The 24,599-nt window shown below is 48.8% G+C and overlaps 3 protein-coding genes across 3 annotated transcripts in view; 2 read left to right on the top strand and 1 right to left on the bottom strand.

The window, feature by feature from the left end:
• Window positions 1–15,677, top strand: part of SETD1B (SET domain containing 1B, histone lysine methyltransferase) — a 46,046-nt gene extending 30,369 nt beyond the window's left edge. The window contains exons 8-18 of the mRNA XM_031592577.2: window positions 107–277; window positions 1,402–1,489; window positions 2,778–2,995; window positions 3,247–3,373; window positions 3,811–4,284; window positions 5,894–7,450; window positions 8,322–8,488; window positions 8,762–8,893; window positions 9,623–9,742; window positions 10,081–10,218; window positions 10,963–15,677. Of these exons, the coding sequence (XP_031448437.2) occupies window positions 107–277; window positions 1,402–1,489; window positions 2,778–2,995; window positions 3,247–3,373; window positions 3,811–4,284; window positions 5,894–7,450; window positions 8,322–8,488; window positions 8,762–8,893; window positions 9,623–9,742; window positions 10,081–10,218; window positions 10,963–11,136 (3,366 nt within the window). The 3' untranslated portion in view covers window positions 11,137–15,677. The remainder of the gene's footprint in view (window positions 1–106; window positions 278–1,401; window positions 1,490–2,777; window positions 2,996–3,246; window positions 3,374–3,810; window positions 4,285–5,893; window positions 7,451–8,321; window positions 8,489–8,761; window positions 8,894–9,622; window positions 9,743–10,080; window positions 10,219–10,962) is intronic.
• Window positions 15,678–16,496: 819 nt separating this feature from the next.
• On the bottom strand, window positions 16,497–20,417 carry HPD (4-hydroxyphenylpyruvate dioxygenase). The gene is made up of 14 exons (XM_090120988.1): window positions 20,328–20,417; window positions 20,195–20,221; window positions 19,592–19,654; window positions 19,182–19,286; window positions 19,051–19,093; window positions 18,866–18,948; window positions 18,617–18,706; window positions 18,425–18,528; window positions 18,263–18,340; window positions 18,001–18,163; window positions 17,816–17,887; window positions 17,474–17,596; window positions 17,271–17,387; window positions 16,497–17,120 (listed from the first exon to the last, which is right to left on the bottom strand). Exons 1-14 carry the CDS (start codon window positions 20,328–20,330, stop codon window positions 17,010–17,012), a joined length of 1,182 nt encoding a protein of 393 aa, XP_089977114.1. The 5' UTR covers window positions 20,331–20,417; the 3' UTR covers window positions 16,497–17,009.
• Window positions 20,418–20,935: 518 nt separating this feature from the next.
• On the top strand, window positions 20,936–23,865 carry PSMD9 (proteasome 26S subunit, non-ATPase 9). The gene is made up of 6 exons (XM_031592576.2): window positions 20,936–21,109; window positions 21,184–21,286; window positions 21,660–21,847; window positions 22,401–22,502; window positions 22,662–22,750; window positions 23,085–23,865. The coding sequence occupies exons 1-6, from the start codon at window positions 20,996–20,998 to the stop codon at window positions 23,110–23,112; spliced, it is 624 nt and encodes a 207-aa protein (XP_031448436.1). The 5' UTR covers window positions 20,936–20,995; the 3' UTR covers window positions 23,113–23,865.
• Window positions 23,866–24,599: the final 734 nt, after the last annotated feature.

Here is a 24,599-nt window from a genome sequence, read left to right as displayed (position 1 = left end):
AGTATTTCGTGAACTGCAGCTATCTAAATGGCTTCTGGAGTTCACATTCTCCCTAGGAAACTTCTCTTTTAAAGGTCTTTTTTTTTTTTTTTCCCTTCTGTTGCAGGCATCTCTCACTCCAGTGAAGTCCGGAGGAGAACTGGAGGAGAAACCAAAGCCAAAGGACCGAATCACATCTTGTCTCTTGGAGAACTGGAACAAAGGCGAAGGCCTGGGATACGAGGGAATTGGCTTGGGCATTGGGTTACGAGGGGCCATCCGGTTGCCATCCTTCAAGGTAAAAACAAAGATCTGTCTTCATTCCACTAACATTCCCCAAAGGAGCAGTAGGAGAACAAACCTAGCTAGGTTTGTGCCCAAAAGCCCCACAGGCTGTTAGCCCCACACTGTTCCCTTGTAACATTCCTTCCTCCAGTATCCCTTCTAACCCACCAATAAAGAAACAAGGATGCTCTTACCCAGCCTTAGCCTTTCATCTACCACTTGTGTGAACTGTTGGTAAAGGATTGCTGCTCTGCAAGGTAAATGGAGCATGCGCCCATGTGCTGGTTTCAGCTGAGATAGTGTTAGGATGCAGTGTTTCAGCATGGTTGTAAAAATATGGTTATGCTAGTAGCACTTTACACAGCTATTTCTTTGCTTAGAACTCCGTAAGCAGAGTTTATTCAGAGCTGGATTTACCATTCATAATAGGCCTGTAACACCACTAGATTCCTGGATTTTGAGGCTTGGCTCTTTTGCATAAGTTGGCTGTATGTCTTGCAGTTTGGCAGCTGAGTCACACCTGAAATTTGATTTAAAATGTTCCCTACCTCATGTGAGTTTCTGGGATCAGTCTTACAACTATGGGGTCATTAACTTTAAAGATTATTTGTGCTTTCTGCCAAGAAGTAGAAGCATAAAAAATGAAAGTTTTTTTTTTTTCTTTAGCAGATTAAGCAAAAAATAAGTGGTGTTAGAGAGGAATTCCTTGAAACTGAAGTTTTGAATACAAAGAGAAAGCGTGTAAAGATTTGGGACTAGAGATTCAGGAGGAGTCTTGATTTAAAATAAAACTTGTTTGGAGGCTCTTTAAGATATTGTAGGCTCAGACTGTTTTTCCTCTTCTGCTACAAATCAGACCGGTGCATTTGTCACAAGCTATCTCTGTCAGATTCGAAGTACCTGATGATGACATGCACCATGCTGACAGGGAAAGTGTTTTGATTCAAAACGAAGGGGTGGAATTTCATTCACAGTAAAATGCTGTTTGCAAGAAAATAAAAGGATCAAGAGCTGGGAAAGTGGCCCTTGATTTCTGGGTGTAAGTCACAGTAGCAGAATGAAGCAGTAGCAGTTTAAGAAGTTGATTTCTGCTGTTTCTAAACTCTTTTAGAAATGCAAATTTTGTCTTTTGTTCAGGTGAAAAGAAAGGAGCCACCAGAAGCTGCCTCAGCAGGAGATCAGAAGAGAATCCGGCCTTCTACTTCTGTTGATGATGAAGATGAAGGTTTGCACTGCACATTTGTTTCAAACCCGAGCAGATGCAAGCCACATGCAAGCTGAATTCTTTTAAACTTCACAGCAGTGTACTCACTTACAGTTAGACACAGAGTAAAGGATTTGAGCCGAAGCCCTGCCTCTTGCAAACCTCTCATCAGCTGGGAGGTGTCTCCTCTGGATTCAGTTGTCTTACATTCACTGATGGGAAATTTAAGACGGGAAATTTAAGACCTGCATGTTACAAACACTCATGCCCTTTTGTAGATTTGGTGATGCAGAGCTGGTCACCCAGTAGAGGGAGCTCAGGTTTGTTCATGGACTGTGTTCTAGAGGCATGCTTGCAAATCACTGTGTAGGTTGAGGGAGAATGAAAGTAAGAGACAGTTTGCCCTGCGTGGTTTTTAAATTTATTTGCTGGAAGAATCTGCTTTCAAATATTAACTTTTTTTTTCCCTCTGGAAACATGGAAAAATGGAGATAAGGGTATTCAAAGCTTGATGTCTTTATTTGGCATTAAAAAGTGGATTTAAAATAGTTGTACTATAAACTTCATTCAGACTAGTAATTGGTTTTAAAGTTAAAGCATAGAAGCAAAGGTTTTCTTTTTTTGTTTTTGTTTTTAACTGAAAAGAGAGAGGAATTAAGTCATAAGAACCAAGGTTATCTAAATGTCTTTTTCATACTAGACCCACAAATCCATCAGTTCTTCAAGAAGTAAAGCAAACTCTGAGTTGTTAAAGCATTAGTATCCCTTAGTGTGTCTCTGTTTAGGGAAGCATACAGGGAGCTTCCCAACATGAATCATGCATTGTGCCTTCCTTCTGATTCATGAGGAAGCTTGACTCCACTGGTGCAGTATATTCTTAAATTTCTTGATTCAGCCTCTTCTGTATTCTATTCTGATATTCCTGTATCAAAAACACATTTTTCTTAAGGATGGTACAGTTTTGTAGTACAGTTCTCCAAGCAGTATCCAGGACAGCGTTGGATGAGACAATCTCTTGGCAAGGTCCTCTTTGGCTTTCCTATCATGATCTCATGGTGCCATGTCTCCTAGCTGTTCCACCCAGAGCTTGTCAGCTTTGGTTTCCTGCATAACGCCTTCCTCAACACTTTGCACCCAGTCTCACCCTCACTTGCACTGTGAAATTAGTAAGTGCCTGTGAGTTTGGGGACTCACACCACATGGACACATTGCTCCAACTTTGATCTTCCCAAAGCAAAAGCTTTCACAGTGTTGTCTGCAAGTCTCTTGCAAAGTATTTGATGTTAGTTTCCTTGTTTTTGTTCACCAGAGTCGGAGAGGGACAGAGATGCTTCCGATACCACATCCGACCTGTCGAAGAAGGATGCAGAAGCAGTGGGGCTGAGGCGGCGACCAGCAAGGCCGCTGGAGCTCGACAGCGAGGGGGAAGAGGGAGATGAGACATCAGGGAAAGAGGAAGAGTCTTCCTCAGAGAAGGAAGAGGAGCAGGAGGAAGAAGGAGGCTTGGTAAAAGCAGCACCTGGCAAGGTGTGTTGGTTTGTGATTGCAGTCCTGAATGCTGCCTGTCACTAAAAGGGGTCCTAGTAATTCCAAATCTCAACATTATTTTCTCTAGAAGATGGGTGCTTGTCATAGGGTCTCTCCTAAAATAATCTCTATAGGAGAGAACCCCTCAGGTTCTCTGATAAGCATCTCTGAGAATCACTGGTGATTACTACAGTGACAGTCAGGTCAGTGGGTCAGACACTGTTAATTTCTCACAATGCTTTCTTGTGAAGGAGGAAGAGGAGGATGAAGATGATGAGGAAGATGAAGACGATGATGAGGATGATGAAGATGAAGAGGATTATGAGGAGACAGGTGTTGAAACAAGTGACAAAGAGGAAGAGCAGGACTCTGAGGAGGGTAAGCAATTCCAAGGAAAGCAGCAAGTTTGTCGTTCAGGTCATTTGGGATCTCCCTTTTGCACTCTATTCATAAGCCAGTGTTTATTTGTGCACCCCTTTCATTGAAAGGCAGTTCTGCACAAGGTAATTTATACAGATATACATAATCTCAGTACAAATGTATTTAAGAGGTAATCTGCCAAGAGAATGATGTGGGCAGAGTGCCAGGCAGTGCTAGCTCTGCTGCTTATGGAGCTGCCTGCTGTATGGTGATTGCTGTTAGCATCCAAGTACTTGGTTTAATAATCCCTGCAAAACTAAACTGTGAAGGGATTCCTTCAAATCCACCTGCTTGATGCCATTACAAGTGTGGAAACAATATTTGTTCCTATAGTAGGGCCTGATTGTTTACTGAAGTCAGAAAGCAGAACTAATGGTAACCTGCTCTTCTTGTAGAAGATGTAGCAAGTCCCTCATCTTCCAAGGCTGAAGTTGAATCATCAGATGAAAGTGAGGACTCCTCTGAATTTGAATCAAGTTCTGATTCAGATGAAGATGATGATGAGGAAGAGGAGGATGAAGAAGAGGAGGAGGAGGAGGAGGAGGAGGAGGAAGAAGAGGTGGCTGAAGATCAAGACAGAGAAGCCATGGTTGCTGAGACAGAGCATGAACCTGCCAGTCATGAGCTTCCCGATGATAAGAGGGAGACCATTTTGGAGCTATATCCTGTGGACTACATGGATGCAACGGGCTTGGGACTCTCAGAGCCAGCTTTGGTAGAGAAGGATGAAGGGATGGAAGAAGTCAAAGCAGAGGAAAGTGAATGTGATCAAGTCCCAGAGGAATCTATTGCTGCTGAAACACTGAAACAGTTGGTTATGGAAAGAGACCAGGAGCCAAAACTTGCACTGTCTCCCATCTGCAGGCCAGGTATAGTCTTCCGTTTGGTTTTGCATTTATTGTTTTTTCAAATACAGTATTCTTGCAGCATCCAATATGTATGATTTTGTTTCCATTGTTCTTTCTTTCTTCTTGGCTTTAGGCTAGGGATTATCTGTATCTTTTCTTCCTAGTAAAGTTCAGCACAGACCTTTTTGCTTGTACAGATAATGGTGGTTATTGTATCCAGAATCTAGTCCTGGACCAATTTAGTTAGTGTCCTGCAGGAACTGAATGATTGCCATCATCCAGAGGTGACTGGAAGGTGTGATGGCTGAAGCTCAAGTTAGTAAAGCCGTGGCTGCTAGAACAAAACGTGAATCTGTGCTTCATGAGTCATTTCTGACTGTTCTTGGTTTTAATACCAAAGAAGTATGTGACTGTTAAACTGTATGTGAGTAGAGTTTTAGAATTCTATTTGATTCATGGTACTATTTTTATTTTAAACTGAGTTCTTTTAAGTGAACAATACCCCCTGATTTGCTGGAAGAAAAAATTTGTCTTGATTCAGTACACAGTTGTGTGCAGCCCATGAGGACTAGAATAGGAGTAGAATGTAGAAAGCTTGACAAATTCTACAGCAAGAAGGGGGAAGTCAACAGGGAGTGCGTATCTAGTGTAGTGAGCCTCAAGCAGTATGGGTGTCTGAGGGCTGTAGATCTGGGAACTGGGCAGTATTTTGTTACCTCCAGAGCTGGAAATCAGGTCTCTGCCCAGGATATCACTCCTTGGCTGTTATAAAATCCAATAGATTTAAAGGCTAAATGTTAAACCAAGCACAAGCTCAAACTGCAGCATTTTTATTGTGCTGCACAGCCTGGTCATACAGGAGTGATGCGGGTCTGACCCTTCTCCTGTGATACTCTGGTTCATTCAGCACAGATGGATAACACTTCCCCTCCAGTTCTCCAGGCGTTTCCCCTTCCTTTTGTTCTCCCACTTGAAAATGTTATTTTCAGCTGCCTAAGATGATTCACTGTTGATTCATTTTGGCCCTGGATCTAAGAAGGTAAATAAACTCTAGACAAATGAGCCTGCTGCAGAGAGAGAGCAGCATATAAATTGCCTCACTGATACCATCTGAGTGTCTCCTCATTCATTACAAGGGTTTTCCATTTCCGTCATGTGTTGTTCAGGAGTATTATGCTTTTCCCTTCCTTGTTTCTATCCTTGGAGACCTGAGGGTACTTCTTAGTCCTGCAATTAGTTTACTTGCCCAATCAGAAAAGCTGATTGCTTGGGGCTCTGACACATGTCCTCCACAGCCTTTGCCCTGCAGTTCACTAATGCTTTTTATGTCTGCAAAAAGGTGGTCGGGGGGTTTGAAAACAGAAAACCTTCATTCTGGGCTGTGTAGTAGCTAATCCTCAAATTAATAGCGTGTTTTTTTAATGGTCCATTAGGGATGTCTGTGGTAGTGTCTAATTACTCCATACTCTGTCTCTCCAAAATGTAAAGCATTGGTGCTTTTAAAGCTTCCCAGTGGAACTGAACTATTCTGTAACAGCAGCATCTTTAATGTGCCTTTACTGGCAAGTGGTGTGTAGCCAAGTGGAAGCAACACTTCTGATTCTTTAATTTTATTTTTTTTTTTTTCTAGTGGAAGAGCCCGAACCCATTGTAATGCTGGAGCCAGAGGTACAAGAATGCCCAAAGCCTGAATCGCAAGATGAGGCTGGCACAGTCTGTCTCTCGACTCCAGTGGCAGTGTTTGGAGAACCTCTGCCCAATAAAAGCAGCTTCTTTAGCAAGTCTGATGACAGCTGCTTAGAAATGCATGCTAAAACAAAGCTGCCCTCTGCAGTGGAGGAGGAGGATCGGCTGCCTCGCACACCTGGACGGGAAGCGGTGGTCCATTCAGAGACTGATATTCTTTTGCTTCCAGCCCACAAGGTGCCATCCTCCATGCTTCCCTTACCATCGACTCCTGGTAAAGAGGAATCTGTAGTCCCTCCAGAAAAGTTTCCTGAACAATTAATGGTGACCAAAACGTCCATAGAAGAGGAGATTCCTAGGACTCCTGGGCGGGACATTTTGGCCAAGTCTTCACACCCCCTTGCAAAGTCACAGAGCACAGACACTGTTCCAGCCACGCCAGGAAGTGATGCTCCCCTTACGGGAAGCAGCTTGACCCTCAGTTCCCCTCAAGTCCCAGGGAGCCCTTTTTCCTACCCATCCCAGTCTCCTGGCATTAACAGTGGCATTCCTCGGACTCCTGGGAGAGATTTCAGTTTCACGCCTACTTTCCCAGAGGCTGGTGCTACCATTCCTTGCCTTCTGTCTGGCAAGAAACAGTCAGAGGATGACCTTGAAGAGAAACCTTTTAAAGAGCCTCTTGGTGCTTCCCTTACTATCAGCATGAACAGCGTTCCTTCTCCTATCCCCTTTGCCAGCCCCACACAAGCAGATTTCCGCACAGACATGGGCTTGCCACCTAACGAGCCAGTACCCATCGCAGCCCTGCCATGCATGCCTGGAGATGGAAGAATGCCCATCGAAGAGTGCAAGACAGAAGTAAAATCTGTTTTGCTCTCACCAGAAGCACCTGTTGGTGCATCTATTCTTCCTCCTCCACCACCACCTTCTGTTCTTCCCAAAAGGAGGCCGGGTCGGCCAAGACGGTCCCCACCTTCTGTCCTCTCATTGGATATGTACCCAGGCAAAGCCATCGAGCCACCTCCTGTCCCTGTGGCCTTGGTGGAAAGTGCTATGAGCAAAGAGCTACTGAGTGCACACCCCGATGCTTTCTATGGACTGAAGGACCCTGAAGCCGTCACCCTAGATTTCAGGAATGACAGCCTCCACGAGAAAATAGCAGCTGAGACAGTTGCAGAGAAACTGCCATTTAAGGAATTAGAGAACCAGTGGAATGAAGATTTCAAGGAAGAAGAAGCTCACGTGAAGCCTAAGAGACAGTGGCGAAGGCAGAAGAAGTCACCCGAGCACCTCCCAGTGATTCCTTCCCCAGAGTACTCCCCACCCCAGCCTCAGTTCAGGCCACGCTCTGAGTTTGAGGAGATGACCATTTTGTATGATATTTGGAATGGAGGCATAGATGAGGAAGATATCAAATTCATGTGTATCACATATGACCGCCTCCTGCAGCAGGACAATGGTATGGACTGGCTCAATGACACACTGTGGGTATTCCATCCTTATATCCTTTCTCACTGGTGCTCTGCATTACACAACACTTGCAAGATGATCATTTTTTGAAAAAGACAAAGTTATTGGGTAGAAGAAGCCTTTGCTTATTAGAATAGCAATTACTTAGCAGAGAATTTTAGACTTTTATTCCCTGAAGCTGTAATACAGAAATATTGCAGAAGTGGCTGTTGTGCTGCATTTTCCAGCTAGGACTGAAGGGAAAATCTGTATGTATCTCTTCTGGGGAGATTTCTGGGAGGCTAGTTTGTATGTTAGACAAGACAAACTGCACTGCCCCTTGTATTGCTAAAGATTTGTGGAATTAAAGTATCTGATCCCGAACTCTCTGAAGGAGCAGATTTACTGAGGTCTGTGAGAGCAGTGTCTCCCAGCCTTCTGGGCTGAGTTCCTATGGCTTATCCATTGCACCTTATCTGAGGCATGGGGGTGAGATCACTGTACTGAGCTCAGCATGGTGTCCTCAGGGCTTGAGGTGACTTCTGGAGGGGAAACAAAAGTGTTCTTTCAAAACTCCAAGGAAAAGAGTGCAACCAGATGGGTGGGCAGCTGCTGTCTGTGTTCACTGTTGGTGCTGCAGGGAAATCTTTTTCCAAAAAGGTTTCTCTTGACAGCTTAACGTTTTTATGTTTAAAACATTTTTTTCTTAATTTCCCGAAGCATGCAGCTAAGGAAAGAACCTGCTGGGTTTTCCTGTAGGCATACGGGCTTAAGAAACTTTTAAAAATAGAATTGTTATTTCTTTCAGCCTCTCCCAAAAGCATTTCCCATTTTCCAAGCTGCAGCTGCTAGCTCCATGTAACCACAGCAGGTTTTTGTCTGATACCACCTGGCAGCTGCGTTGCTCCTTAACTTCTTTCCACCTACCAGCTTTTCCACCCCCAAGAAAAAGAAGCGAGATGATGGGATGCGGGAGCACGTCACAGGCTGTGCACGAAGCGAAGGCTATTACAAAATTGATAAGAAGGACAAACTCAAATACCTCAATAATAGCCGAGCTTTTGCAGAGGAGCCTCCAGCTGACACACAGGTGAGGGCATGTCTTCTGCTGACCACCAAATGTATGAGATTTGACTTTGTATGGCCTCGTGCCCGCTGCACCCTACCTTTTGGCAAGGAGAGAGATGATGCTGTTGCTGTGCCTGTGTTGAGCTGGCCGTTTAGGTGGTGCCGGTGTTCAAAGTAGGGTGTTTCAGAAGGCCACATGTTCTGTGATGATGATATGGCACAAGAAATTGCGCATGGGTGGGGTTGCAGGGTGCTTTGTCCATTGGGTCAGCTCTGATAATGCTTTTGTCCTCAGGGGATGAGCATCCCTGCCCAACCTCACGCTTCCACGCGGGCTGGCTCCGAGCGGCGGTCAGAGCAACGCAGGCTCCTCTCCTCCTTCACTGGTAGCTGTGACAGTGATCTGCTCAAGTTCAACCAGCTCAAGGTAGGTCCCTGCAGGCAGGCTGCATTGAGCAGAGGCTGTCTGGGAGCAGCAGGCTGAGACCAGGGCAAGACGGACAGGGATCTCAGTGCTGGGCACCTCTGTGGGTGCCCAAGGCCTGAAAGAGGCCCAGAATGGAACTGTTGCTTTGCCTTCTGGCAGAAGTCTCTGTACAGGGTGGGTCAGAGGTGCTCACCTGGGGAGTTGAGTTCTGCAGCCCTGCTGTCATAGCAGCTCTGGTGAGCAGAAGAGTTGCTCTCAGTGGATCACCCAACACAGAGCCTCTCTATGGTACAAAGTTCTTCTGTGCTTCCATTTAACCTAACTTAAAGATCTCTGTGGTCTAATTCACCTAAAAATAGGAACAGAGTACTCACTGGGAAAACAGGGCACTCAAGTCCAGTGTGCTCCCTTGTGAGGAACAGAGGTGTGATCTGCTTGGTAAACAGCTATAAATAAGTGCATGAGCTTATTTAGGCTTAGGCAGAATCATCAAGACTGTGCAGAACTGAGACCCCAAGGGGTCTGTTCTCCAAAGCAGCATGTGGTCAGTGGTACAAACCCAAGTACTGTGTCTCTGTGGGACCTCCTATGTCCCCTGTACTGCCCTCCTGTCACTAAAAGACAGAAGGAAATTGGGTTGGCTTGAAGCACTACTTGTGGCTAGGGTCAACCTTTCTCTTTCCATGCTGGGACTAATTCAGGGTTTCTGGGGGTGTTTTCTTCATGCAGTTCCGGAAGAAAAAGCTAAAATTCTGCAAGAGCCACATTCATGACTGGGGCCTTTTTGCCATGGAGCCCATTGCAGCTGATGAGATGGTGATTGAGTATGTGGGTCAGAACATCAGGCAGGTAAGCTGGAACATGAGTGAAATCTGATCAAAACCCAGCTGAAAGAAGTGATTGAGTCTGATGGCTGGGCTGGTGTCCCTGCTGTACGTCATTAGCTATGTGACCTAGGCAGACTGGCATGTGGTTTAAAAGAACAGGCTGGATTTTCAGCATCCCATGGAAATAAAGTGATCAAATTCTTAGGGAGTAAGCCTTCCAGAAGCCCATTCTGAACTTCTGGATATTTGGATCATGTATCTTGAGCAGCACAAGCGCAGCTGAGGTGAGCCTTGGATAGGTCTTTGCTCACAGATCATTCCCGTTTTATGTTTTAATGCCACACGTGGGGTTTTCTGTAGGTCATTGCTGACATGCGTGAAAAGCGATACGAGGATGAAGGCATTGGGAGCAGTTACATGTTCAGAGTTGACCACGACACAATCATCGATGCTACAAAGTGTGGAAACTTTGCCAGGTTTATTAATCACAGCTGCAATGTAAGTATCGGTGTATTGTTTTTTTCCCCTTCATATAATTGTACTCTGACATACAGATAAACCTATTGAGTCCTCACTGTTCCTCACTGATCAGGAAGTAGCAAGGGTTAGGATTAAGTTAAGGAGCTGCAGCAGATCAAAGGTGGGTCTAAACCAGTGTAAGGAAGAGATTTGAAGTAGCTGAGAAATTAAATATGCAGAGAGACAGAGTGCACTCAGAATCCTCTTGACCATATTGTGCGATGCTGATGAATACTGTTCAACCATATCTAATAAGTATTTCCTTAAAACAATTTTAGCAGCTGTTCTGCTATGGGAACGATCTCATTCTAGTGCCCACATGGGAAAAGTAGTCTTGCCCTGGTAGATGGAGAAACTGCTTTCCCTCATGTTTTGTGCTGCAGTTGTCACTCAGAAACTTCTGGATGTCCAACCATGATACTGAGCATTAGCTGAGCTACTGTTAGTCAGTGACAAATTTGGTGGAACATTGTGTGGCCTCCTGTGCACTGCAGATGACCACAGTGCCTATTTTGGAGGAGCGCAATTAGGGCTGCTCTGGCTTCTGGCTTTATGCCTCCAACCCTCAGTTTCCCACTGGGTTTCCTGGGCCCAGGCTCTGGGAGCATGGCTGGGGCTGTCAGGGAAAGCGACGGCCCTGCTCTATGTTAGAGTAATTGTGTGGAGGCTGGGAAGTCATGGCATCAGGAACCTAAATCGTTACCTGTTCTGTCACCCCTGCAGCCAAATTGTTATGCTAAAGTGATCACGGTGGAGTCTCAGAAGAAGATCGTCATCTACTCAAAACAGCACATCAATGTGAATGAGGAAATTACTTATGACTACAAGTTTCCCATTGAGGATGTAAAAATCCCATGTTTATGTGGCTCTGAGAACTGCAGGGGAACCCTAAACTGAACTCGAGGTTTCTCGTCACACTTGCACCTTTGGCCATGTCAAAACTGTGGTAACCAGGTGTGGTTGCACTTTGCCAAAAAAAAAAAAAAAAAAAAAAAGAAAGAAAAAGAAAAAAAAAAAGAAAAAAAGAAAAAAAAAGGAAGAAAAAAAATTAAAAAGAAAAAAAAAAGTATACAAAAAAAAAAAAGGAAAAAAGAGAAGAAGAAAACCAAGCAAGTTTCGCACTTCTGCCAGGATCACGGATGAAAGCAAAAAGCGCACATGCTAACGAGGACTGTTCATGTTTCAGGTGCTCTTTCCTTTTCAGATCCAACACGCACGCAGAAAGGTGACTGCTGTTCTGTGGTGTGGTCTATCCAAACACTAGCTTCTGTCTGTTCAGTCCCTACATTAATGCTCCATAATGGGATAATGGTACCTTCTTTTTTTTTTTAATTGTTATAAACCTTCATCTTTTCATAAATGCTGCTACCTTTTCCTCATCAGTTTTGTTGGTTGAAAAAGACATTCAACGTTTAAATGTGAAGCAGAGACTGAAAATGCCATATAGGGTTTGTTGGGAGCTTGATTGGCTGAAATTGCACAGATTTCTCAGAGTAAGCTGTAAATAAATGTCAGGTCGATGTTACAGAGGGAGCCAGAGGCTTGAGGGTGTGTGAATGGGTGTGTGTGTGTTTGGGTGAGTGTGTGTGTGTGTGCATGGGGATGTCCGCAGTGAGACTGTAGGTGACCTGTCCTGCCTTTTCATTAGGGGTGAGCCTGAACAAGTCCCCAAAGCCAGACACCCTGGGGACATCAGGGCAGCCATGACCTGGGCTTGTGCCTTGGGCTCATTGCTGATGGTCGCATGCCATGCTGGTATATGGGGGGATCAAAGCCTCAGCACCCAGACAAGGGAGAGTGGGTATTGCAATCATTGCTAACAGAGTCAGTTGTTTAGTCCCAGAATTGTGGCACAACGTGTGACCTTTCAGGATTTCTCATAGATTGGTTTGTCTGTCTAGAGTTCAAATAAACTCTGGAGCTGAAATTAAGTGGGAAATAAGCCTCAGATATTCTGTAGAAATCTTACCTTCCTTTTAAGGGTACACTACACCTCATGCTCATAATAAGATTTTATTCCTGTTGATGGGAAGCAGTCTGATGTGTTACGCATATGGATTTTCCTCTATTCTCCCAGCCTTCCCAGTGCTTTACAGGGCCTGTCTGCCCTGACCTTGAATGGGGAGATTCCTGCTGTGATAGGAGCAGGCCGGACCTCCCCCAGTTACTCAGTAACTTGCCCTGGGTGGTCCCATCCTGCAGACGTGGTGGGCAGTGCCCCTGAGCACAGGCTGCACCCTGTCCTCCCCCATCTGCAGCATGGGAACGAGTGCTGCTTTGAGCTCCAAAGGCATATTTCGGAGTGATTTTTCGATCTGTTTTATCCTTGTAGATGTACTGAGGTGAAGTTTGCAGTTCTTCAAGAGGTTCTGTTTAAAAATGAGCCAAAACATGGAAGCAATGTTTCTGTGGGTGTGATCTAGGAGTGTTACACGACTGATTGGGTACAGACAGGATCAGTTATTTCAACCTGCATTGAGTCTCTTCTGCTTCAAATGTAGAGGTTGTTTGTACTAAGCCTTTGTAATTGACTTATAGGGAAATTGCAATGTAATTATGAAATGCAAACATCATCTGCGTAACTAAAATCTCCTCCCCATAGAGCAAAGCACAGCTGTATTCCCGTTCCTTTTCAAATTAGTGACAATTGATGTTGAACCACAGCTCCCCATGATCAGAGGTTACAACCTTGCAAAAGAATTTCCTGGAAATTGTTGCCACCCTTGCTGGGAACTGCCATGCCTGTCCTGCAGCACCAGGGCTTGGTGTAGGTGAGGCCTCTGTGCTTGAGTTCCTGCTTCAGACAGAGGGCCTGAAGGGCCCTGGTGTGCCTGCACTGCTGCCTGAGGGAACTGGCCTGAGGTTGGGCAGTCTGTAGTCTCATCTGTGCTGTTGTTCAGTTTTGTTGTCTCCTATGGTCCTGAGGGTTTCCCACTCTCTTAGTGAATCTCTCCAGTGATTGGGTAGTTGTGGCCCAGAACGTGAAGCTGTGAGCAGTGTGTCATTGAGCATAGACAGTGCATTGAGCTCCTGTGGCAGGAGCTTTTGGGGATTAAGCCAGCTACTCTGCTCCTTTTCTTTAAATGAGGTTCCTATCATATTGATGCTTCAGTTGGCATCACTACAGCTGGGCCTTTTGCTTTCAAAGCATTGGGAACGCACAGATGTTGTTTCAGAGTGAAGCCCTGCCCTTGTTCTCAACCTCCTTCCTCTCAGGCTCACCAAACCTGGATGTTAACATGGCTTTGTAGGGGAAAAATCCTATGTGCGCCCAGCCCTGAGGAGCCCGACAGCAGCTCTGTGCTCCCCAGCCTGTCTGTGTGCTCCGGATGGGCACAGGCTGCTGTGTGTGCAGGGGACAGGTCCTGGTGTCCCGAGGCAAGGCCTGCAGCTTGGGTCCTTTCAGGGCGTTTGGAGTAGCACCAAAGGGATTTGGATGCCAAAGGCCTTCAGCACCAGAGTAGCTTGGGTGCTTCTGAAACTGCCTGTAACCCATTGCTCCGTAGGATCCCAGCTGGATAAGTGTTGGCTTCTCTTTCCTTCCTCCCCCTGCAGCTTCTCTGAGAGCCGCCCCATCCCTGATGGGTTCTGGTGATGGTTCCCAGGGGCTGAGGAGCTGCAGGTGCAGGTGGAGAAGGCAGCCCATAAAGATGTTTTCTGACCCCCAGGTGCTTTGCCTTATGCTCAGACAGGGCTGGGGTGGGAGGAGGACACTGAAGGAGCAGAGTGCTCGTGGTGCAGCTCCTGGGCCAGCCCCAGCATTCACCATCATCATGGGTGTGGAAATGTTGGCGAGGGCTGAGCAGAACCCTGCCCTGGACGCTGCTTACCATTTACTGGAGTCATTCTGTTCACTGTCCCAATTATTTCTTCCGCTTCAATCAAACCCTAAAACAAAATAGAGAGGGATGTTGGCTGTGCTCCCTACAGAACTGCATCTCACTGCAGTCTCTGCTGGAGTGTGCAGGGCTCACCCAGGTGGGGTGCATGCAGGGCCCCGCTGTGCTGCCTGGGGCTGCCATGGCCGTGCAGCACTCACAGCGTTGTGGGTCCCACAGGGGTCCCAAGCAGTGGCTGTGGAGTCAGGAGGGGGACGGGGCTCATCTTGCAGATATTTGTATTGTATAGAGCAGCTTATTTCTACAGACAAACATTTTTAAACTCCAACAAAGTATGCAGTAGTTTCAGTTCCGGTTTTTGTGACTTTTTTCAGGGATCATTTCAGTGCATTTCTGTATAAAATAAAAATTTAAGGAAAAAAAAAAGGATTTTGAAGTCTATTAAAAAAAAAGCATCTTCTGTACATAGGCAAACAAGAATCTTCTCTTCAAACACTGTTTCTTGTAGAAACATGTTGAAATTTTTTTGCTGATTTCTTTGTACTTCAAGAGCATGTAAATAATTTATTAAAGGTGACTATTGTAATTTGGAGTTCTTTTTAAACAGATCCCAGCTCTGTTTCATGGCAAGGAGATGGGGAGGAAGAAGGACTGAGGATAGCAAAGGAGCTGGTGGCATTTACAGCTTGTGTCAAGCTTTGTATAATGTAAATTCTGTACAAATATGGGGGTTTTGTTTTTGGCTTCTTTTTTTTTTTTTTTTTTTCCGAATAAATAGATGGAATTAGCAGCATTAAGAAACTGAAGACAAAAATTTGCCAAGTTGAGGCTTCTTCCTTGCCCCCTCCCCCCAGTCTGAAACCTAATGTGCAAAATCTATTTATTTCAAGCGAGGAAATGTGTACAGTCTATTAATAGACATCCTACAATGTATTTAAGTGAGTTTGCAACTGGATTTTTTTTTTTTTTTCATTTTAATATTTGTTCTTATGAGTTTCCTCCTTAATTGCCACTGTAGTATTTGTTTGAGTGAAAAGAAACACGTTGTGACGGACACAAAGGGGCAGGTGATGAGGAAGTGGAAGAGCTCCCTGCAGCTCTGGTTCCGTGACAGGTTGTTTTATTTCACGGTGTGAAAATAAAGGGCTTCCTTTAAAAGGGGGCAGGTAAAATGGTTTGCAATAAATGAATTATTATTTTTTTAAGTTCCTTTAAAAAAAAAAAAAAATCTCTGCTTTGAAGATTTAGGTTTCTGCTTTTTCTTTTTTTTAAGCAAATTTATAAATTTAGGGATGTTTTGTGCATATAGAATCCGTCACCAGTATGTATCTTGTTTTGAAGAAAGTGTTTTTGTTGTGGATGTGTCATGCTGTATATATTTGTTCATATTTTTGTGAATTGAATACTATGTACCATTGTATTATAGTAACTTTTATAAAGCAAACCATAAATATACTGACTTTTCTTACAGAAAAATTATGTTGTGCTTCATGTGTAGTTGGGGCTTTGTGCTCCTGGTCCTGTTCTGGGAACTGGGAGAGCTGAAAACACCCATCATAGCGGGCAGGAACTGATGTTAAGCATCGTCACACAGCTATGGCATGGAACAGGTGTGAGAGCTGGTCAAGTTTTGTACACTTAAAGCTACATTAGCATTAAGACTCTGACACAGCTCTGCATTGAAGTGAAGCCCCCCATGCATGACTGGTGCTGGAGCAGCTGCACCATGTGTGTCTGCATGGGATCCCACCTTTAGAGATAGCAACTTCAATGTTTTCTGGCCTGAGTTTTGGAAAAAGAGATGCCCAAGGCAGAGGTGGATGCAGCAGCTGATAGAGGAGGAAAAGAAGCTTGTGCTGCTGTGTCCTCTCCTAGTTTGTCTCTTGCTGACTACAATGGGGATGGGACCCATGGAGATGGTGCTGCCAGTATTTAACCTGGGGGCTGCTGGATGGGCTCATGCTGTGTCCCAGGAGCCTGAGCCATGGGCTCCACTCAGGGCTTTGCTTCCACACTGGGAAGTGAAGGGAGCTGCTGTGGGTGCTGTGAGGATTCAGATGCATGCCAGCAGGGAGACCCAGGGCCACCAAGCACCCTGAGATGTTCTTCAGATGTTCTGAGGTCTGCAGGTCCTCAGGGAACATTTGAGGTTCACGTAATCATTGAATGGTTGGGTTGGAAAGGACCTGAAAACCCATCCAGCTCCAACCTCTGCCAAGGGCTGGTTGCCCTCCACTGGAGCAGGTTGTCCAGAGCCCCATCCAGCTGGCTGTGGACACCTGCAGGGCTGGGACGCGCTCAGCAGGTATTTATTAGCAAGGTGTGTGACACAATGACGGCAGCTCCTGGCGCTGAACCTGGAGCCTCAGCTCCTCCCTGGCCCCCAGTGACCGCAGCGCAGACTCAGCAGCACTCAGCTGTGACAGACGGATTTATTATGGCAGGGGGGAGAGTCCCCATGCAAGGACTGTGACAGCACCCAGAGGGGCGGGCAGTGGCCACAAACCCAGCAATTTCTTTTTGAGACACTGGAGATATTCCACCCTTTGTTAATTCAGGAGTTGACAGGTCCTAGAGCAATGCCACAGGACACTGGTGGGAAAGCCGAAGCCTGTAAATTTGTTCATCTCGTTCTAGAATGCTGTGGCTGCCCTAAAATCATGTAGGATTGAACCTACACGTGTGTCATGAGTCTGTGCTGTGTTTGGGATTTGGGGGCTTGGATGGGGTTGTGCTGGGGTGAAGGCATCGGCCACGTTCCCTCTCCCATGCGAAGCCTGGGCTGGGTCCTTCCTTGCCCATCACAGCTTGGCAGCAACATCCTGTTTGTCACATGTAAGTTTGGGCTGTTGACAAAGCACAGCCAGTTCCCACTTTGTTTGTGATTCAGCTCCTTGTGGCCCAGCGCCACGGGCAGCCCGCACACCGCCTCTACATGCGCTTGGTCTCTCCGTTGGGGCTCAGGACAGTCAGGTTGCCTCGTGCATCCTGGTCAATTTCAATGGCTTCGAACAAGGACTTGAAGTTCCCAGCACCAAAGCCCTGTGGGATGATGGCATTACCCACATTATGCCCTAAGTGTTCATCACAGCATCGTGGTGCTGGTGGCACTGAGTGCCGTGAGGTCCTCAGGCTGCCACTCAATGCTAAGGCCGCCTCTATTACTTATAGCAGTGAAACCCTCCAACCAACCTGGTGGTTGTGCCGCTGGATGACCTCCAGGAACACCGTGGGTCTGTCCTGAACTGGTTTGGTGAAAATCTGGAGCAAATATCCCTTCTCATCAAAGTCCACCAGGATTTTCAGTTCCTGGAGATAAGCAATAGGGAAACAGCTCTGAGATCCATCTGGGAACAAGGAGATGGCCTCGCATCACCCTGCTGCACCTGACCCACCTCCAGCTTGTCAATGCTCTCCTTCACTTTGATCTTGGCAGTTTTCAGCCTCTCCCGCAGCAGTTGGTAGTAGCTGGATGGCACGTCCATGAACTGCATGCCACGCTGCTTCAGGTTGGTGATCTGCAAACAGGGAGCTTTGGGTCAGGTACGTGAGGACAGGAGGTACTGAGATGCAACTCAACACTTCCCCATTGCATTGTCCCAAGCAGTGCACAAGGACCTGTCCCACTCTGTCCCTTTGGGCCCAATGTAGAGTTGGCCACCACACGAGGACTCTAACCATGAGGCATCACCCCCCTGTGACCTGTCCCTGAGTGGGGCTGCCCTGGGGGCACTCACCGCCGAGATGATGTCGGAGGTGTTGAGTGCGATGTGCTGCACTCCGGCCCCTCCGTAGTAATCGATGTATTCCTGCAGGGAAACATCTCACTGCAGTGCTGGCATGGCTGCAGTGCCAGCCCCATCCCGCCTCCTTCACCCCAGCCTTGTGCTGGTGGCGGTGACGGCCCGATCGCTGTGCTCACCTGAATCTGGGATTTCCTCTTGCCGTGTGCCGGTTCGTTGATGGGCATCTTGATGGTCTCCTCGTAGTTGGTGACCACGATGGAGCGCAGGGCGCTGAACTCGGTGTGCAGCTGCTTGTCATCCACCGACCAGAAGCGGTGGAAGAGGAGGTTCTTCTGGTACCTGCCCACCCACAACGGCCATGTTGGAACCCCTCGCACTAATGAACCTCCGCTCTGTGCTAATTGCCCTCGGCCTCCTCCCAGCCAGCCCTGCTCTCACCAGTCTGCCACCGGCACCATCTGGAGGTCGGGTTGGTTCCCCACCACGTGGTCCACAAAGCTCAGCTTGGCGCTCGGCCTGCAGAGACACGGGGCAGCGCTCAGCCCTGATGGCAGTTGGGTGGTGGGATTCATCCCCACATTGGGACCTTGTGCTACTCACAGCCTGGGCAGCAATGGGTCTCTGAAGAGGGGCGCATGGTACCCAGGCAGGAAGAGCCCTTTGTAGTTGAGCTTCTCCACCAAGGTGTGCGTTGTGTCACCGTACTGTGGAGGGGAGGAAGAGGCTCTGTGCCCATTGCTGCGATGTACAGACTGCACGGCATGTGGGGGGCTCAGTGCCCTCATCACTCACCGTCTGGATGACAGCGAACTTCACCTTCCCAAACTTGTCCTCTTCCACCCAGGGCTCCTTCACCACCACAGCTCCACGCTCCTTGGCTTTCTGAGCAGAGGAAAGTGCCCGTCCTGCCACGTGCCCCCAGGCCCTTCCCACACCAATGTGGGGACGTGTGGCCATGATACCCAGCAGCCCCAAAATCGCTCCTTTTCCCCCCAACTCACCATTTCAGAGCACCCGCTGTACCTCGCACGCGCTGCCTACCTGCACGATGAAGTCACAGTCCTCCACCTCGAAGGCCACGTCCTTCACACCATCCCCGTGCTTCACCATGTGCTCACCCATCTCTGCCGGCAGTGACGTCAGCGGGGACACCGCAGAGTGCCCACACCCCCGGCCCCAGACCTACAGACCTACAGACCTACAGACCTACAGACCTACAGACCTACCCTCATTGCCCGGATTGAGCGCCGACGAGAGGACGAAAATGATCTGGGGTGGAAGAGGATGGAAAGAAGGGTTGGTGATGGGAGGAATGATCCCACCACCGGTGCTCAGCGTATCCTGCAGCGTTGCACACCTTGTCCTGCTTGATGACGTGTGACACCACCTCCCTGCTGCCGGTCTCCAACCCACGGTAGGCCAGCTCCTCGAAGCCCAGCTTGTTGCAGTAGTACGAGGCGGCCTGCAGCACAGCACGGCGTGTGCATGGCTTATGGTGTGCGTGGGGGGAACTGGCTGCTCCCAGCACAGCCTTTCACCCCGCTCTGTGTGCGGCAGAGCGTGACACGTTTTTGCTTTCCCTTTGCATTTTTGCCCCATGCACACCCCCGACATCCACCCCCTACCTTGCGCAAGGGCTCAAGGCCGTGGCCCCAGGCCAGGGCTGCTGTCAGCGCGCGCACACACACACACACACACACACACACACTCGGCCTTGCCATCCCCCAGCAGCCAACAGCCATCACTGCCACCCCTGCAGCCTCCTACCTGCTTGGCATTGCCCACCCAGAAGGTGATGGAGTGGAAGTGGATGAAGCGGCCTCGCTGGTGCTAAAGGGAAGAGGAAAAGAAGTTGTATGTGCTGCAATTCCTGTGGGTTGTGATTCCTTTGGGTACGGTTCCTCCAAATATAATTCTTCCCAATGCAATTCCTGCAAGTGCACCCCAGTGACATGGATGAAGCCCTGGCCCCCTGCCCTGATGATTTTTTGTAGTGTTTTGCATGCAGGCTGTTTTGTACACAGGGCACAGCGTTGGCTCCGGCTGCATGGAGCAAAGTGGCTGCAAAGCACCCAGGTATCAGCCTAGAAGTGAGCCCAGGGGTGTCCGGTCCTATAGAAACGTGCAGTGGGAGGTTTGGGTCTGGGGTTTGGGATTTGGATCACAGAGAAGGAGATAGGAGATGGCAGCTGCAGCCCAACCCTGCTGCATGCCCTCATTAACCCTGCAGCATTAACGATTCACCTGGCAGCAAAGCACCCAGCGCTGCTCCACCACCACGCCGGGAGCACTGCGGGGCAGCCATGGGGCTCCCAGTGCTGAGCACAGGATGGAATTCCCCCCCGGAGCAGGGAGCAGGGAGGCACTCACCTTTTCCCCTTTGTCCGTGTACGTCGTCTGCAAGAGAAGTGGGAGAAGCAGTGAGCGGGGTGCGAGGCTGAGGGGAAACGCAGGGAATTTCCCCCACAAACATGCAGCTCTGTGCCTGCTCCCCAGCCCTCACCATGCTGTGACCCTGCAATGTGGCAGCAGCAAAGAGAGCGCGACCCTGAGCGCGGGGCTGATAAAGGGCAAAGGTGCTCCTCCTCCACCCCACCCCATCCCGAGGGCACTGGACACTGGACAACCCCGGCGCTGGGGACAGCAGCGGTGGCAGCGGGACAGGTGGGCGGTGGCACCGTGTCACCCATTGCACAGCCAAAGTCGTCCCACGGCAACGACACTGCTGTCACTCGTGGGATGGCACAGCTGCGTGACCCCACACAATGCACAGCCGTACCGCTGTCACTCTGTGGCAGTGACACTGCTGTGTCACCCGTGGCACCGCCACCGCCCTGCACGGATGTGTCATGTCCCAAAGCGATGGCACCGCTGCGTCAACCCCCCGGAGCTGCCGTCCCCACATCACCCTATGGCAACGGCGCAGCTGCGTCACCCCGCGGCACCGCCACGACACCCGTGGCACCGCCACCCCGCCGTCACCCCACGCCACCGATAACCTCGGCCGCCCCACGCGCTGCCCCTGGCCCCGCCCCCAGCGCCGAGGCCCCGCCCCCTCGCGCTCTGGCCCCGCCCCGACGTTCTCACCTCCGAGTGCGGCACTTCCGGTCCCGCCCCCGCACGTTCCGTGACGCACTTCCTGCCGCCGCAGCGCGGTGCGGTGCCGCCGCCATGTCGGAGGAGGTGCCGGGCCGCGCCATGACGCTGAGCGAGGTGCAGCAGTTGGTGCGGCGCAAGGACGAGCTGGAGGCGCAGATCCGGGCCTGCTACCAGCTGCTGGAGGACGTGAGCGGGGCGCGGGGCCGGGCGCGGGGCTCGGGGCGCTGCCGGCGGCCTCACCGCGGCCTTTCTCCCCTCAGCAAAAGGGCGTGGGCATGGACGGGCCGCTGGTGGACGCCGAGGGCTTCCCCCGGGCCGACATCGACCTGTACCAAGTGCGCACCGCGCGGCACAGCATCGCCTGTGAGTGGGGCCGGGCTGTTCGGCGTTGGCCGTGGGCGGGAAGCGGCGTGCGGGTCTCCTCGGGCTGCGAAGAGGGGCTGAGGAAGAACCTGTCGCCGAAAGGAAGGGGGGGGGGGGGGGGGGGTCGGCCTCTGCTCCCGGGTGACAGCAGCGATAGGATGGGAGGTGATGGGCTGACATGGTGCCGGGGAGGGGGGCAGGTTGGATACTGGGATGGGCTGCCCGGGGAGGTGGGGGGGTCACTAGAGGTGTTGAAGAGCTGTGGGGATGTGGCATTGAGGGGCGTGGGAAACGGGCTGGGGCGGGTTGTGGTCCTTTGCAACCATAACGATGCTACAATTCTGCTTCTTACTGAGCTCGGTGCCACCTGCAGGTCTGCAGAACGACCACAAGGCTCTGATGAAGCAGGTGGAGGAGGCTCTTCACCAGCTGCACGCCCGGGAGAAGGAGAAGCACGCCAGGGACGAGGCGGAGGCGCGGGCTGAGGCCATGAGCCAGAGCCTGCCGCCTGCCTTCGCCAAAGTCAATGCTGTGACACCAGAGTCTCCTGCCAGCACCTCGGTACGTTGCTGGAGCTGACGGTGGGGAGGGCTACTTTTGGACCTAGGGAGGGGAAATAGAGGATGCATTGCTTTTTTTCTCTGCTAACAAGCAGCAATAAGCTGTGAGATACTGATTATTATTATCCCACTCCCGCTTTCTTTATTTTAAGCGTTTGTCAAATATTCAGTCACCTTCTCAACCAGTGTAGTTATTCTTGAAAGCTCCCATGGAGGGAGCTGCCCATATGTGGGTCACTGGGTTGGCCCTGTGAGCTGGTTTGTCACTGTGTTGGGATCAGAAAGCACGTGCTGTCTGCTGCGTCGTGGCACCACACAGCTCTTACCAGGCCTTGCTGTTTATTGCAGTCTCAGTGTTTGTTTTCTCATAAAATAGGACAAAGAAATGAGTACATACTTGTTTCTAAGGGAGAGGATATAATGTTCAGCTGTCTGAATGGTGAGAAGGGTGGTGTCCTAACACAGCCTATGTGGCTGGAGGAAATCTCCTGTGAGGAGGCAGTATTACCTGTCATCAGAGAACACAGATGCTCAGCTTCTTTCTGTCTGTCCAGGGCCTTCAGGTTGATGATGAGATTGTGGAGTTTGGTTCTGTCAATGTGCACAACTTCAAGAGCCTGCAGAACATTGCCACAGTAGTACAACACAGCGAAGGGGTAAGTTTGCTTCTACTTTAACTGCATTCTCTTACCTCTCCCAGTGAGCTACAGCATTTACTGTGGAATGGCCAGAGTAGCTATCACAGCCATTGGGTACTTTATAATGGAAGTGAGAGAGCTCATCTTTCTTTTTTGTTTGTTTTTTGTTTCTCTCAGAGACCTCTGAGTGTGACTGTGATCCGCAACGGCAAGAAAGTGCACCTGGGGCTGACTCCGAAGCGCTGGGCTGGGAAGGGCCTCCTGGGGTAGGCTGCCAGTCAGAGCAGAGGGGGCTCTTGCTAGCTCAAGGCACGCTTCCTGCAGCAGAGCCAGCTCTGTGCTTTGCTCTGTGCTGCTGCCTGCTGTGATGTGCCTCACTTGCAGATTCCAGCTGAGAGCTGGGACTGTCAATTCAGTGGTCATATGGGATGATGAGTTGTATTAAGTATGGGTATGGGGCTGAAGATCTTAATGGCTAGTTCCTCTAGTAGAGGAAACCAGTGGGGGTGGGTTGTGGTTGATAGATTCACACTATGTCAGATCATCTGAGCTTCTTTCAGAGCTGAAACAAATGTGTTCTTCTCCACTCTTCTTTTTCAGCTGCAATATCATTCCCTTGCAAAGATGACCACAGCTCAGAAGACAATAAAGATGAAGCTTGTGCCTGCTTTCTGGACTCTGATTTGATTTGAAAGCTTGCCCTATGATCTTTGTTTTGCTGAAATGAGTGTTTCAGAGGCTGTGACCTCTAGGTGGCTGGGCTTGCGGAGTCTGAAGAGGTTCTGATGGAGCAGGGCCTTAATGCAGTTGGAATTGCGCTGGTTTGTGAGGAGCAACTCACAGAGTTGCAGGATGTGGTTTCTCATCTCTTGTGCCTTGCGTCAGTTTGGAGTAAGGCTGGAGCGTAACTCAGATTTCACTTGATACAGATTTGGAAGAGCATAAAATGCTTTTATTTGGTGATAATATGGCATTCCTTCTTTTTTTTTTTCTCCTTGAAATTCCTCACTGAACATCTTGTAAAATAGGATAAAAAGTCCTGGAACGATTTTCTTTTTTTAACTTAGTAGATCACAGTCAAGAAATGTGCAAATCTGGTACTTTATCTTTCCCATGTGACCACAGCTGCTGGAAGTCACTAACTAAGATAGCATTTTTGGAATGCCTAATTATTTTAAGTTAACGAAGTAAGCATTGGGGTTATAATTCTGTCTTCTAACGTATTGAAGTACTCTTAAATTTTTTTATTTGCTGCAGTTGATTTTAGGATGTATAAACACTTCAGGGGGGTTTTGGGGTGATTGTTCTTGTTTGTAAGATTGTTTCCAGTTGAACTTTGAATTACTCATCCCAATGAATAAAACTGAGTAATGTCTCTCTCTGTTCTTGTGCAAGTTGCTATCTGGGGGCAGTAATTGTGGGCCATGTCAGGTATGTTAAAAGCAGATCTGCAGAGACATAAAAGCATTCTTCCCTGACCTTCGGCAGCCAAAAATTTGTTTGGTGCAGCAAAGCAGAATGTAGTTGTAAGCATGTAGATGTGTGGTGTACTGGCAGCTCTAATGTCAGACCAGCTGGAGCCTGGCCTTGGCCTTGTGTGTTTGAGGTGTGTGTGTTCGTACCCCAGGTGTGCAGGTGTTGCCTGAGCTGCATGTGGATCTGGGTCTGCATGCTGGTCCGGAAGAACAGCTCCTGGGACATTCTTCCAGGCCTTTGTGTATGTGCCTCCTGGGATGAAATGCCCTAAAAAGTCCTGTCTTTCTCTATTGCTCATGCAGTGAGGTTAGTGGGTCATCCCAGCACAACGGAGTGAGCTACCTCCTGCTCTCAGAGAACTCATTTCCATGTCACTGTGGAGGATGTCTGCAGTGTGACATGACAAAGCTCTGTGGGGCTTTGTAGAAGTGCATGTCCTGGCTGTGTGCTCTGATCACTGTTCCCATTGGTGACAGGACTGGATCAATTCCAGCAAGAGAAAAAACACAGTTCTGTTGCAAAACCTGCCATCTTGCACTCAGTAAAAATGTTTTTTTGAGGCTGCCCCCGCTTATTCACCACCGCTTGTTTTCAGTCCACTTCCTTGGGTCAGATCTTTGTTCCTTAAGCCATAATTCC

Source organism: Phasianus colchicus, chromosome 18, assembly GCF_987193195.1.
Source record: "Phasianus colchicus chromosome 18, bPhaCol1.hap1.1, whole genome shotgun sequence".
NCBI classification, from domain to species: Eukaryota; Metazoa; Chordata; class Aves; order Galliformes; family Phasianidae; genus Phasianus; species Phasianus colchicus.
Note: the sequence above shows the minus strand (reverse complement) of the source record. Positions and strands in the feature narration are given on the sequence as shown.

Bases quoted from the DNA above. Each gene is read 5' to 3' on its own strand.
- HPD (XM_090120988.1), bottom strand. The intron at 19,655-20,194 runs GTGAGTGCCTCC...TCTTCCCTTTAG, and splicing joins ACACGGACAAAGGGGAAAAG to CACCAGCGAGGCCGCTTCAT. The intron at 17,597-17,815 runs GTGAGTGCCCCC...CCCTGTTTGCAG, and splicing joins CCTCCGACATCATCTCGGCG to ATCACCAACCTGAAGCAGCG.
- PSMD9 (XM_031592576.2), top strand. From the start codon at position 20,996: ATGTCGGAGGAGGTGCCGGGCCGCGCCATGACGCTGAGCGAGGTGCAG. The intron at 21,287-21,659 runs GTGAGTGGGGCC...TGCCACCTGCAG, and splicing joins CGCGCGGCACAGCATCGCCT to GTCTGCAGAACGACCACAAG. The intron at 22,503-22,661 runs GTAAGTTTGCTT...TGTTTCTCTCAG, and splicing joins TAGTACAACACAGCGAAGGG to AGACCTCTGAGTGTGACTGT.